The sequence below is a fragment of the Nicotiana tabacum genome, chromosome 6 (assembly GCF_000715075.1).
Source record: "Nicotiana tabacum cultivar K326 chromosome 6, ASM71507v2, whole genome shotgun sequence".
Classification (NCBI taxonomy): Eukaryota; Viridiplantae; Streptophyta; class Magnoliopsida; order Solanales; family Solanaceae; genus Nicotiana; species Nicotiana tabacum.
In genome coordinates this window covers 146,063,375-146,074,959 of record NC_134085.1, presented here as the reverse complement: position 1 = coordinate 146,074,959, position 11,585 = coordinate 146,063,375, and the positions used below count along the sequence as shown (strand labels likewise).

The 11,585-nt window shown below is 38.3% G+C and overlaps 2 protein-coding genes across 2 annotated transcripts; one reads left to right on the top strand and one right to left on the bottom strand.

Moving 5' to 3' along the window:
• The first annotated feature begins 1,387 nt into the window (after nt 1-1,387).
• On the top strand, nt 1,388-6,440 carry LOC107771424 (acyl-CoA-binding domain-containing protein 1). The gene is made up of 6 exons (XM_016590784.2): nt 1,388-2,111; nt 3,330-3,435; nt 3,570-3,676; nt 4,703-4,794; nt 5,151-5,248; nt 5,959-6,440. Exons 1-6 carry the CDS (start codon nt 1,483-1,485, stop codon nt 6,133-6,135), a joined length of 1,209 nt encoding a protein of 402 aa, XP_016446270.1. The 5' UTR covers nt 1,388-1,482; the 3' UTR covers nt 6,136-6,440.
• A 610-nt stretch (nt 6,441-7,050) lies between these two features.
• On the bottom strand, nt 7,051-10,674 carry LOC107771425 (luminal-binding protein 5). Its single transcript, NM_001325100.1, has 8 exons — nt 10,535-10,674; nt 9,621-9,888; nt 9,321-9,535; nt 8,973-9,215; nt 8,274-8,753; nt 8,028-8,182; nt 7,836-7,918; nt 7,051-7,735 (listed from the first exon to the last, which is right to left on the bottom strand). The coding sequence occupies exons 1-8, from the start codon at nt 10,590-10,592 to the stop codon at nt 7,231-7,233; spliced, it is 2,007 nt and encodes a 668-aa protein (NP_001312029.1). The 5' UTR covers nt 10,593-10,674; the 3' UTR covers nt 7,051-7,230.
• Nucleotides 10,675-11,585: the final 911 nt, after the last annotated feature.

Below are 11,585 nucleotides of genomic sequence, written 5' to 3'. Positions count from 1 at the left end.
TGTTTATAATTTAGCTTGGGCCAGAATTGAATTTAGAATGCTGATTCATACTGCTTATTCAATTAAATTCAAACAATTTCTTTTAGATAGGTGATATAATTATTTGGGTGTTGTATTATTTGGGGCTTTGTACATCAATTCGCACATGCTGGTCATAGCTAAAGAGCTCAGTCCAATTGGGCTGCAAATGCTCCTTCTGTTCTGTGGGGTCTCGATATTGAGTCTCATACCCCTTTAATATTATTCTTTTATCAGACTTAGCCTATCTTGGGCTTGAGGTGCGAGGCCACTTGTAAATGGGGAAATTATTTGCCTTATCGTCCTTTGGGTTTGCTGTCGAGCCCAGATTCCCATTTAAAGGGTTGTTGCGGATTATGTATACAATAGGGTTGGCCCAAACGCCTAAAAGCCCAGAGCGCCCCTGTAATTAGTAGTTGTGCAAACGTGGCCTCAAATTTCGTTGTTTAAAGTAATTCTGGTAATTAGGATGAGGTGTGTCATTTAACTATATCACCTATGGCCCTCATAAGACTAGAAATCACTTGAGGAAATAGATTTGAGGCATGCCATAAGCAAATTAAATTATCTACCACCCTCACAAATGTTAATTTAGATATCAAAAATGAACTTCGTAGTTGTTTTAGGCGCGTTAATTATCTAATTATCATAGCTATTACTAAAACCCGGAGGTGCATTTCATGTGATCCGGTTCTAATTTTCAACAAGGTTGAATAGAACGTATTGTGAACCACCGGTGTGCATTTCATGTAGCGTGGCTTGCGATATGCTTTAAATAACCTTGAAATAATTCCTTTAATAGTTAAAAGCGGTTTTTAAAGTGTTAAAAATGCACATAGGTTTAAAAGTGTTTTAAAATCAGATAATCAGGCCAATAATAATAGTTGAGTGACCGTGCTAAAACCACGAAACTCAGAAATGCCTAACACCTTCTTCCGGGTTAATAGAATTCTTTACCCGGATTTCTATGTTCGCGGACTGTAAAATAGGGTCAATCTTTCCTCGATTTGGGATTTGAACCGATGACTTGGGACACCATAAATTATTTCAAGTGGCGACTCTGAATCTTAAATAAATAATCTCGTTTCGATTGTCACTTAAATTGGAAAAACTCCCTTATACCCTATTCGGGGTAGTAAAAAAGGAGGTGTGACAGTACTACCCTCAAGGCGGATCATGACGGGTCTTCGATTCGCTCCCTCGAGGTATGCATTTTTCAGTCAGATCTGGTCTTTACTTAGTAATGCCCGAACTCGAGTTCAGAGTACCGTTAAGTCCTCGAAGTCGAACTCTCCGATTTCGACCCGTATAGGGGTATGTTATGAGCAAAAGTTTAAACTTTGTATTCAGCCGATAAAACCAAAGGGGACAATTGTTCAACAGTTGTTTTAATGGGCACATAAAGGAGAAACACAATTTAATAACGAGTGTATATAATGAATCCCGATCCGAGATTCGTCTCACATGTCTGTCCCTATATATAACGACCCCGATAACAACACCTGTGTGCATTTTCATTTTCGAGCCCTCGATCTCCACTATCCTTTCCGTCCTTTTTCTTCTTTCACTCCCTCTTATGCTATTTCTCTCCTAGTAATAATATTTTCCGACGATCTAGGGTTTTGTGTTCTTCTTCAAATACTCATGGCCGATTGGCAGCAGTATCTACAGTCGGTGATCTTCGGCGTTATTTTCTCTTTCCTCCTCGCCAAGCTTTTCTCTATTATCTTCGCTTTCCGCGACGAGAATCTTCGTATTACGCGTGGCGATTCCTACGAAGTCGAACCGAACATTCAATCGGAGGATACTACTACTGAGCCGCTAATTCAAAGAAACGACGGCGGTTTAAACGGGAGCTCGGTGAGTAGCGGCGGCGAAGAAAGCGACGATGATTGGGAAGGTGTAGAGAGTACTGAGTTGGATGAGGCGTTTAGTGCCGCCACGGCTTTCGTGGCTGCTACGGCAGCTGATCGGTCTCACAAGGTATCAAATGAGGTGCAATTGCAGCTCTATGGGCTTTATAAGATTGCGACTGAGGGACCTTGCACTGCTCCACAGCCATCCGCTCTCAAAATGACTGCTCGTGCCAAGTGGTAATGCTCTGGAAATATCCGCCTCTAATTCTCTTTGCTGTCTTGATGTTAAATACTTTAGACGTTTAGTATTGTCTTAAATGAGCTTGTCATTTGCTTGGTCGTTCGAATGTAGAAGTTCTTTATGAATGTTATATCTGCGTAGATAGTGTTATACATTTGATGATAAATCTGATACTCTGCTTTAGATATAGACATTGTTTTTAAAAGTCATCACTTGGTGCTTAAAGCATGTGAAGCGAGGGTTATAGCTTCAACAATGACCTGCAACCGGACAAGAAGTTGGTTGATTCTTTGAGGAGTTGGACTAATGTCTGCATCTTTATATATTGATACTGAAATTAGTTTTTTTAATTGCAGCTTGATAATTAGAGTACTAAATTCATCAGTATCTTTCAACTTTCGGTAAATTGCATTTCATTTCAAAGAAGCGTGCACTTGACTTCTCGCTTTTCGCCTCAAGCCTCATGGACCTTGTTGCTTTTTTGCGGTTTTCACTTTTAAAAACATTGGCTCTATATAAACTATCATGTTACATATTCTTGTTAGCTTAATGAAGGAAAAATAGCTCTATAGTAAACTCCTGTGATACATGTGATTAGCAAATTAAGTAGTTTGAGTTTCTTAAACAGAATTACAACTTCATAGGAGTACTAAGACTAGATACTGATGCTTAATTACCAGTGCAAGAGTATACTCTTAGAAGTTGCTAAAGTAACTTAAAGTATAGTGAACCATATTGTGCTAAGGCTTACTAGGGTAAGCAATTGAAGGCTATTGTCTCCTTGTTGGAATATTGAATGAGATATCAAAGTTTATGAAATTGATGGACAAAATTTACTGCTAGCTATGATAAACAATAGGATGATAATAAGGGGTGAGGGAAGTGGAAGTTCCCGAGGACTTCTCTGAATGTATTACTTTGCTTGAAAACAAATTGTTCGGATTGCATTGACAGTGTTGTTTTGAATAAAGTTGCTTGTGGCATCTTTCGTGACATAATCCCACTTCAAGGATGTGTAAGACTTTTTTAACTATACTGGCTTTTATATAACTTTCCGTATAGCTCATAACTTCAAAAATGAATGCTTTATATCCTCTTAATTTGTTTCCTAAGTGTCGTACTATGGATAAAATGTTTTCTAAGTTATTTGTAGTATATTTTGGTTGGTCTTTCTTGCATGACTGATGATAAGGTTTACTTTGATCATCTATTAGGCAAGCATGGCAGAAATTGGGTGCCATGCCTCCTGAAGAAGCCATGGAGAAGTATCTTGATATCGTGACTGAGTTATATCCTTCCTGGCTTTCTGGATCTGAAACTGTAAGACACACATCTTTGTTATTAATAGCAATCGATCATGACTTTGTTATCCTGGACTAAATGAATGTTCTACTTCTTTTTCTTCTCCCCCTGTCTTCTTATTGCTGTTTGGCCTCCTCAACATGCTCGAATAGAAAAAGAAGGACGAAGAAAGTAGTGTTGCTCGTAATGCAGATTCTAGAGGGCCAATGGGACCTGTTTTCAGTACCTTCATCGATGAGGAGGAATCCGGAAACGAGTTGTAAGGTTCTTCAACTTGTGTGAACCCAAACTTTTGCAGCCTAAGTGTTTTTTTTTCCCTTTAAAATGTGACTTGTATGACAATTTAAATGTGCCCCTTTTAGGTGTACTCAGTCCCAAAAAATTATCCCTTGCTATTTCGACCCATCCCATTTAAGTGTTGCACTTTTTTTAAAAGAAAAGTTCTGATACATGTTAATAACTCTAAAGCTTTTATAGGACCCAAGTTTACTATTTTAAATGCATTGAACTCACACTTTCTCCTAACAAAGACTAAGGAATTCATATTCTTCTAGTAAGTGTACGGATTACTATCACACTGGGGGAAGAGGGGGGGGGAATTTGAAATTACATGGTAGTATAAGTATATCATGGTTCTTTTCCTTTTTTATGTCCTACCCCCTCCCCTTAATACCGAAACCTATAATTGCTGTAAATGTCCAAGGAAAATCTTCCAGACTTTGGTTGAATCAATCAAACTTTATTGTGAGTTCTAAGCCTGAACACCTTTTACTATTTGGCTTGGTAGTTTAACTTTAAACGACGCATTGTTCTTTTGACCTTTTGTAAAATGTGGGCTGAATACTGTGTGGTTCTTTTATTTGTTGTCGCTGTTCGTTCTATTTGAGAAGGACGTTCTCTGCAACAACTGCTATGTAGTCTATAACTAGTTTATCTTGGCATCAAAAAGCAGAAACATTCTTTGGAATTTCAACTCTGTGGTTCTGGCGAGTTTATAGAGGTTATTTTGTATTATAGTTTCATTCTTATTTTATTTTTCCTACACTAGGAGGCAATGGTGCTAACAATAAGCAGCATCTAATCTGTCTGTCTTAAGAAGTCTTAGATGAGCTTCCTTATTTAACTACGCTTTTCTTGTTTATCTGAGGGATGAACTTTTGAACAAGCTGTACTTTGTTGGTCATTTTCAAGTTGTGTAACTTTCTCTCATCCTTTTGTCTTTTATCTATATGTGTCTATTTTATAATAATTATAATGCTGCACATACCCTCTATTCTCTTTGCAGAAAATTGGATGAAATTCATGCCTTTGCCAGAGAAGGGGACGAGGAGAACTTGCTTAAGTGCATTGAGAGTGGTGTTCCTGTGAATGTGAAAGGTTGGTTCTCAATGTGATAAATCAATTCTTGTGAAGTTTAGTTATGGTGTTTCAATGTTGATATGTTTGATTCACTAGTATTTGCTTTGCTTATGGTTTTTAATTAATAATCAACTCCGAGGATGGGTCAATTTTCATTGAACTAAGATGTTTCTTGATGATTCTCTTGTGTTCATACCAAGAAAAAATGATAGGGTGGAGAACTGAGAGAATGTTTAGGGTGGTCGAGTGTAACTCAAGACCCTGGAGTTTCTTGAATGATGTCTACCTGGAACTTGTAGTGTAGCTTTTGCTCTCTTTCGTTTATTTGATTGATGTTCCTCCTGACTAAAAGTTGTTTCTTGACATGATTCCAGACAGTGAGGGTCGTGCCCCCTTGCACTGGGCTGTAGATCGTGGTCATCTCAGCATCACTAAATTGCTTTTAAGCAGGAATGCCGATGTAAACGCCAAGGTACATATAATTTTGCATTGTGACAACCCCTGATCTTGTTTTGGTTCTGTGATTAGTTATAATTATACTTTCTCGGGCTTGTATTTTGTTGCATTATTTTTTCATTTGAAAGTCTTAGAGCCATAACATTACTTGATGAAGCTGTAATTTTCTTGTATATTCTCTCTCTCTCTCTCTCTCTCTCTCTCTCTCTCTCTCTCTCTCTCTCTTCAATATAGTGTTTTAGAGAATTTGTCATTACGTTGGGACTAAAAGAGAGAGGCAAAGAACAACATAGATGCAAGATTTGCAGAGAGGAAACAAGACTACCATGCTGAAGGCTTTACTAACCTTAGTGAGTTTTAAAATTGCATTATGTGATCATGTATCACAAAGGAAGATGAGGCCAATATTCAATAAATAAATAAATAACTAAGGCAAGATGAGACCAAAAGTGTGCTAAAATATACTCAATTACATGTTAGGCAGAAGGTTTAATCAAAACCCTTATATCAAGCAAACTCAAGTGTGTCCTATGTGTTAATATAAAGCTAGAGCTTATGAGGCTGCAGTTTTTTTAGTTGAAGGTTGGACTTTGGAGTTTGTCGAACTTGGTTTTAAGCATTGGGCCTCGTAAATCTTCCATTGTTTCCAATGTCTGTGGGTGCTTCTAGTTTTCCTGCTTGCGATATACACTGAAATAAAAATTCTTGTTATTTTGATCATTGAAGGACCTTGAGGGCCAGACAGCACTTCATTATGCTGCTGTTTGTGAAAGGGAAGATATTGCTGAGTTTCTCGTAAAGCATGGTGCTAATGTGGAGATCAAGGATAATGATGGTGACTGCCCTCGAGATGTCTGCGAGTTGCACTGGCCTTGGTTGCAGCAGGCGACTACCCACAACTAACGTACAGCATATCTTGTTCTTCTTCTCCTTCTGCTGATCGATCATGTTACTGGTGTAGATGCTTATGTACCTATTTCTCATCTTAAATGAAGGGAATTTCTCTTGTAGATTTTAGTACTATCTTTTGAGCTTTTGTGATGGCATGGAGCAAAGAGATTGCCACTTCAAGAAAGGAGTCACCAGAAGTGAAAGGGATTCATTGTTTTGCTTTTTAGGTTACTACATTTGTTGCTTACCATTCTTATTGTCAGGGTAACATTGTTTCTAATTGGAAAGTGAAAGCTAAAATAGTATCAATTATATTAGCTGGATGCGATCAAAATACTTGTAGGACATGTACAAATAGCTCACCACTACGACTCCAGCGCTTTGTCAATGCAGCATGTGCAGATGATTGAATACCTAATGCGGCTAGGAAAATGAGCACATTTGAGTCAATAGCCATTGTTCTGACTTAACTTGAAGCATCATCTGACGTTTTCTTAAGTAGTTAAAGTGTACTCACTTGGAACGCTGGTCCTAGATAGAAGTAACGTACTGGTTCAACTCTGAGTAAGCATTGCCTTTATCTTAATTATGAAGTGTGTGTGTATATATATATATATATATATATATATATATATATATATATATATATAACTCCTATGCTTGTCATACCCGATATGCTATGTTATCCTTTTATCACTTCCCCTAACTCTTTTGCTTGTCAATACCCGATATGTTATCCTTTTACCACTTCCCCTAGAAATCACTTTTGAAAAAAGAACAAACGCTAGGCAGGTAGCCTTCTCAAACGCTCAACAGTGGGAGATTTAAATTTTGACCATTAAAATCAAACTCTGCTTGGCTGCAGAAGTTAAAAAATCAACTCACACAAGACCAGAATGAATACAAGAAATTTGAATTCTGAATTGATTTACGTCTCTATACAGGTACGAAAAAAATGAACAAGAGGCAGGATACCAGAGCGACATTACGTCCCACGGTTTCTTCCGAGTTGTTCTACGTTCCACCCTCTATTTGGTGAAATTACACAAAGAAATCATCAAAATTGTATGTCTATTTGGCAACAGAAAACTATAACCTACAAATCTATTACAGCTCGTCATGTGAATCATCATCCTCGTTGGATTCCTCGCTGGCACCTCCTGGGGCTCCACCAGATCTCTGATACACAGCCGTGATAATTGGGTTGCACACAGCCTCCACTTCTTTCAGTTTTTCGTCATAATCTTCCTTCTCAGCACTCTGGTTGTCGTCCAACCATTCAAGTGCTTCTTTTGTGGCGGTTTCAATCTTCTCCTTCTCATCAGACTCTAACTTGTCTGCAAGTTTGTCCTTGTCATTGATTTGGTTCCTCATGTTGTATACGTAAGTCTCCAGGCTGTTTCGGGCGTCAATTCTTTCTTTCACCTTCTTGTCCTCCTCAGCAAACTCCTCGGCCTCCTTGACCATACGTTCAATTTCTTCTTGACTCAAGCGACCCTTGTCATTGGTAATGGTGATCTTCTCTGACTTTCCAGAGGCTTTATCTTCAGCTTTCACATTCAGGATACCGTTGGCATCAACCTCAAATGTAACTTCAATTTGAGGAGTTCCTCTGTAGATGCAAAAAAAAAAAAAAAAAAAAAGGAATTATAGTCGATGCAGGCAAAAGCAACTCATGAAATATTCTTATCAAAAGCAGTTGGATTAAGTACCTTGGAGCTGGAGCTATTCCAGTTAAGTCGAATTTCCCAAGTAGCCGGCAGTCCTTTGTGAGACTGCGTTCACCTTCAAAGACCTGGAGGTGAAAATTGTCAAGTCAGAAAAGCCATAAATAATTACTTAATTTTCTTCTTGGGTTTAGCCCAACACGTTCAGCTAATTAGGAAAATAGTCTGAAGTATTACCGAAATTGTGACTGTTGTCTGCTGATCCTGGTAAGTGGTGAAGACTTGAGATTTCTTAGTAGGAATAACGGTGTTTCTTGGGATCAACTTTGTCATCACTCCTCCAACGGTTTCAATACCAAGAGTCAGTGGAGCAACATCCAGTAGAAGAATATCTGGTTAAAAATTCAAAAGAAAATGTTAGTTTTTTGCCAAAGAAAACTCTCCAGTATCAAATGGCTGAAATAAGTCAGGACGAAGCAGTACCTTTGGTTTCATCACCTCCCTCTCCACTCAAGATTCCTCCTTGTACAGCTGCACCATAAGCAACTGCTTCGTCGGGGTTGACACCCTTGTTGGGCTCTTTGCCATCAAAATAATCTTTCAAAAGCTGTTGAACTTTAGGAATCCTGGTACTTCCACCAACCAAAACAATTTCGTCAATCTGGTTCTTTTCTAGTCCAGCATCCTCCATAGCCTTCTTAACAGGACCCATTGTCTTCCTGAATAAATCGTTGTTCAGCTCCTCAAAACGAGCCCGAGTAAGTGGTTCAGAGAAATCTACACCATCGAAGAGAGATTCAATCTCAACCCTGACTTGATGCTGACTGCTCAGTGCTCTCTTGGCACGCTCGGCTTCTCTCCTGAGCTTTCCCAAAGCCCTGTTATCCTTGCTGATGTCCTTTCCATGCTTCTTCTTTATCAATTTAATGAAGTACTCCATAATTCTCTGGTCAAAATCCTCTCCTGCAAGAAACAATAGATATATAATGTAACTTGTGAATGAGACTGAGCGGAAGATGAAAGTTATTTAACTCTTTTTAAAACTTTAAAATTCCTCGGCTGGCACTATCGTTTTCAAACTAATTTGTTAGTAAAAGAAAAGAATCTAGCATTATTTCCCAAGAGATAGAGAATGTAGAGGGAAGGGGGAATGTATAAAGGAATTAATCAATAGGTTATTACCTCCTAGATGAGTGTCTCCATTTGTGGCAAGAACCTCAAAAACACCGTTGTCAATAGTGAGGATACTAACATCAAATGTACCACCACCAAGGTCAAAGACCAGGATGTTCTTTTCACCACCTTTCTTATCTAATCCATAGGCAATGGCAGCTGCAGTTGGTTCGTTAATGATTCTTGCCACGTTCAAACCAGCAATAACACCGGCATCCTTAGTGGCCTGCCTCTGGGCATCATTGAAGTATGCTGCAGATACAAAAAAAAGATAGACATAATAAGCTCAGCAATTGTATGACACCAAAATTTGGAAGAAGATACAAACTATCTGAAATAGGAAACTTTTGATGATACCTGGAACTGTGACAACTGCATCCTTGATTTTCTTTCCAAGGTAAGCTTCTGCTGTTTCTTTCATCTTGGTCAGAATCATAGCACTGATCTCCTCAGGACTGAAGACCTTAGTCTCCCCATCTTTGATCTTAACTTGGATATATGGTTTCCCATCCTTGTTAACAATCTCATATGGAACAAGTTTCTTGTCCCTTTGTACTTCTTTGTCATCAAACCTATCAACAGAGTCAAGAGTCATTATCAAAACTATCTCAAGCAGACTTCCACAGGAAATAAAATACTAAGAACACAATGTCTTACTTTCTCCCGATAAGTCTTTTGACGTCAAATATGGTCCTCTCAGGATTAACAGCAGCCTGATTTTTAGCTGCTTCACCAATCAGCCTCTCACCATCAGTGAAGGCTACCCATGAAGGGGTGATACGGTTACCTTGGTCGTTTGCTATGATTTCAACATGTCCGTTCTTGTAGACACCAACACATGAGTAAGTTGTTCCAAGATCTATACCAATAACTGTTCCTAACTTGGTAGCTTCTTCTTTAGCTATAGAAAATGCGAACAAGCTCCCTGTTGATGACAAACCCAAAACAACCAGATTAGTGCATTGTAAATGACTGTGTAGGTGTACAATTATTACTTTTTGAATTGGCAAAACATTCGGAAAAGGAAAAGAATTGGCAGAGATCAAACAACTTCATGGACATTGCTGGGACCAAAAATCGATGTACAATTAAAAATTGTTTAACTACTTCAATATATTTTATTGTTCACCTAGTTGCTACGTTCTCTATTCTTTGTATATCTAACGTAGCATTGTTAGTATTACGATATAATTTATCATTACATAATTGTTCAAGTATATCCCTGCTATTTACACAATAACAATTTAAATGATTAACCCTATGGCACTACTACAAGCGCTAAACAAGTTACAATTGCCCAAAAAGTGGAAGAGAACCAGAACTGAAAATTGAAAATCTCTTAAATCTGGATGGCTTTATAGGAAAAAATATAAATAAATAACTAAACAGGTAGCAGATCTGAGAACCGAAGTTAGAGAAGTAAATCAGTATAATGTTGTGTCAATCGGTTCAATTCTCCTCATTTAATCGCTCAAAAACATGTTAAACACAGCAATTTTTTTCGTAGCAAGCTCAAATTTAAACTGAACATTCTATGAAAATAAGAATAAAAAAGGAAAAGAGATGCTTACCGAACAGGACGATTGCGAAAACGATCAAGGATGCGCGTCTCTTCCACGCACCAGCCATAGCTCGTAGGTCCACAAGGACTCCTCTTTCTACAAAACACTGCCTCTGAACAATATCTTCGTCGTTGAATCGTTTCTCTTCTCCTCTCTCTCTGATCAAAGAAACAGACAGTTTTGGATTTTCAGGTTCAGCAATTGAAGGCCCGGCTATATATAGTTGCGAGTCTCTGTCTCTGCAACCTTCTTTTACGGAATTAGAACTTTAAAGGAAGGTTGCTCTTCCTTTTGAATTTATGAACGTGTCACGGCTGATGACGTGGACCAATCAGATATAAGAAAAGTGGGCATAGTAGCCAATGAGTTGCTGCCATTTCATCATGCACGTACTTGGAGCTGATTTTGTTCATGCATGTCATATTTGATGACGTGGTCCAATCATAATTGAGAAGCATAATGTGAGAGCCAATCAGATTAGTTTTAGAGTTGGATAGATTTCTTCGTCCTTCTTATTTGTGTCAGTAAAATTATCAGATTCAATCTGGACAGCCTGAGTTCCGGCTTTGAGAACTGCTTGACTTATAATTTTGCCTATCTTAAGACCATTCTCAATCATTTCCTCCATTTTGATTGCTTCCGAGAAGGATTTACCCACTGCAGACATCATGTTTTGAAAATAATCTAGCTCTTGAACCTGAAGAAAGACAGTGATTAGTTCGTCGTCATCCATGGGTGGCTTAACTCTAGTTGCTTGCTCTCTCCATTTAATGGCATATTCCCAGCAACTTTCAGTTGGTTTCTTCTTCAGGTTTGAAATGGAATTACGGTCTGGGGCAATATCAATGTTTAATTTCAAACTTTGACCTTCAGATATCCAAAAGATGGTTTTATTTGTTCTAGTTAAAAAGCGCAGAGCTTGGAATACCCGACAAATTAAAGCAATTGGTCGCTTTATAGGAATAATGAAGAACTGCAATTACAGTGTTACACAATCAATCTAATGTGACACTAGAGCTAGTATGATGTGTAGCCATCTCTCATTGCTGAAATGCAAATG

Excerpts from the sequence above, each read along its gene's own strand:
- LOC107771424 (XM_016590784.2), top strand. The coding sequence starts at position 1,483 with ATGTCTGTCCCTATATATAACGACCCCGATAACAACACCTGTGTGCAT. Across the intron at positions 4,795-5,150 it reads TGTTCCTGTGAATGTGAAAG|ACAGTGAGGGTCGTGCCCCC; the intron begins GTTGGTTCTCAA and ends ACATGATTCCAG. Across the intron at positions 5,249-5,958 it reads ATGCCGATGTAAACGCCAAG|GACCTTGAGGGCCAGACAGC; the intron begins GTACATATAATT and ends TGATCATTGAAG.
- LOC107771425 (NM_001325100.1), bottom strand. The coding sequence starts at position 10,592 with ATGGCTGGTGCGTGGAAGAGACGCGCATCCTTGATCGTTTTCGCAATC. Across the intron at positions 9,536-9,620 it reads AAAAGACTTATCGGGAGAAA|GTTTGATGACAAAGAAGTAC; the intron begins GTAAGACATTGT and ends CTCTGTTGATAG. Across the intron at positions 9,216-9,320 it reads TGCAGTTGTCACAGTTCCAG|CATACTTCAATGATGCCCAG; the intron begins GTATCATCAAAA and ends TTGTATCTGCAG.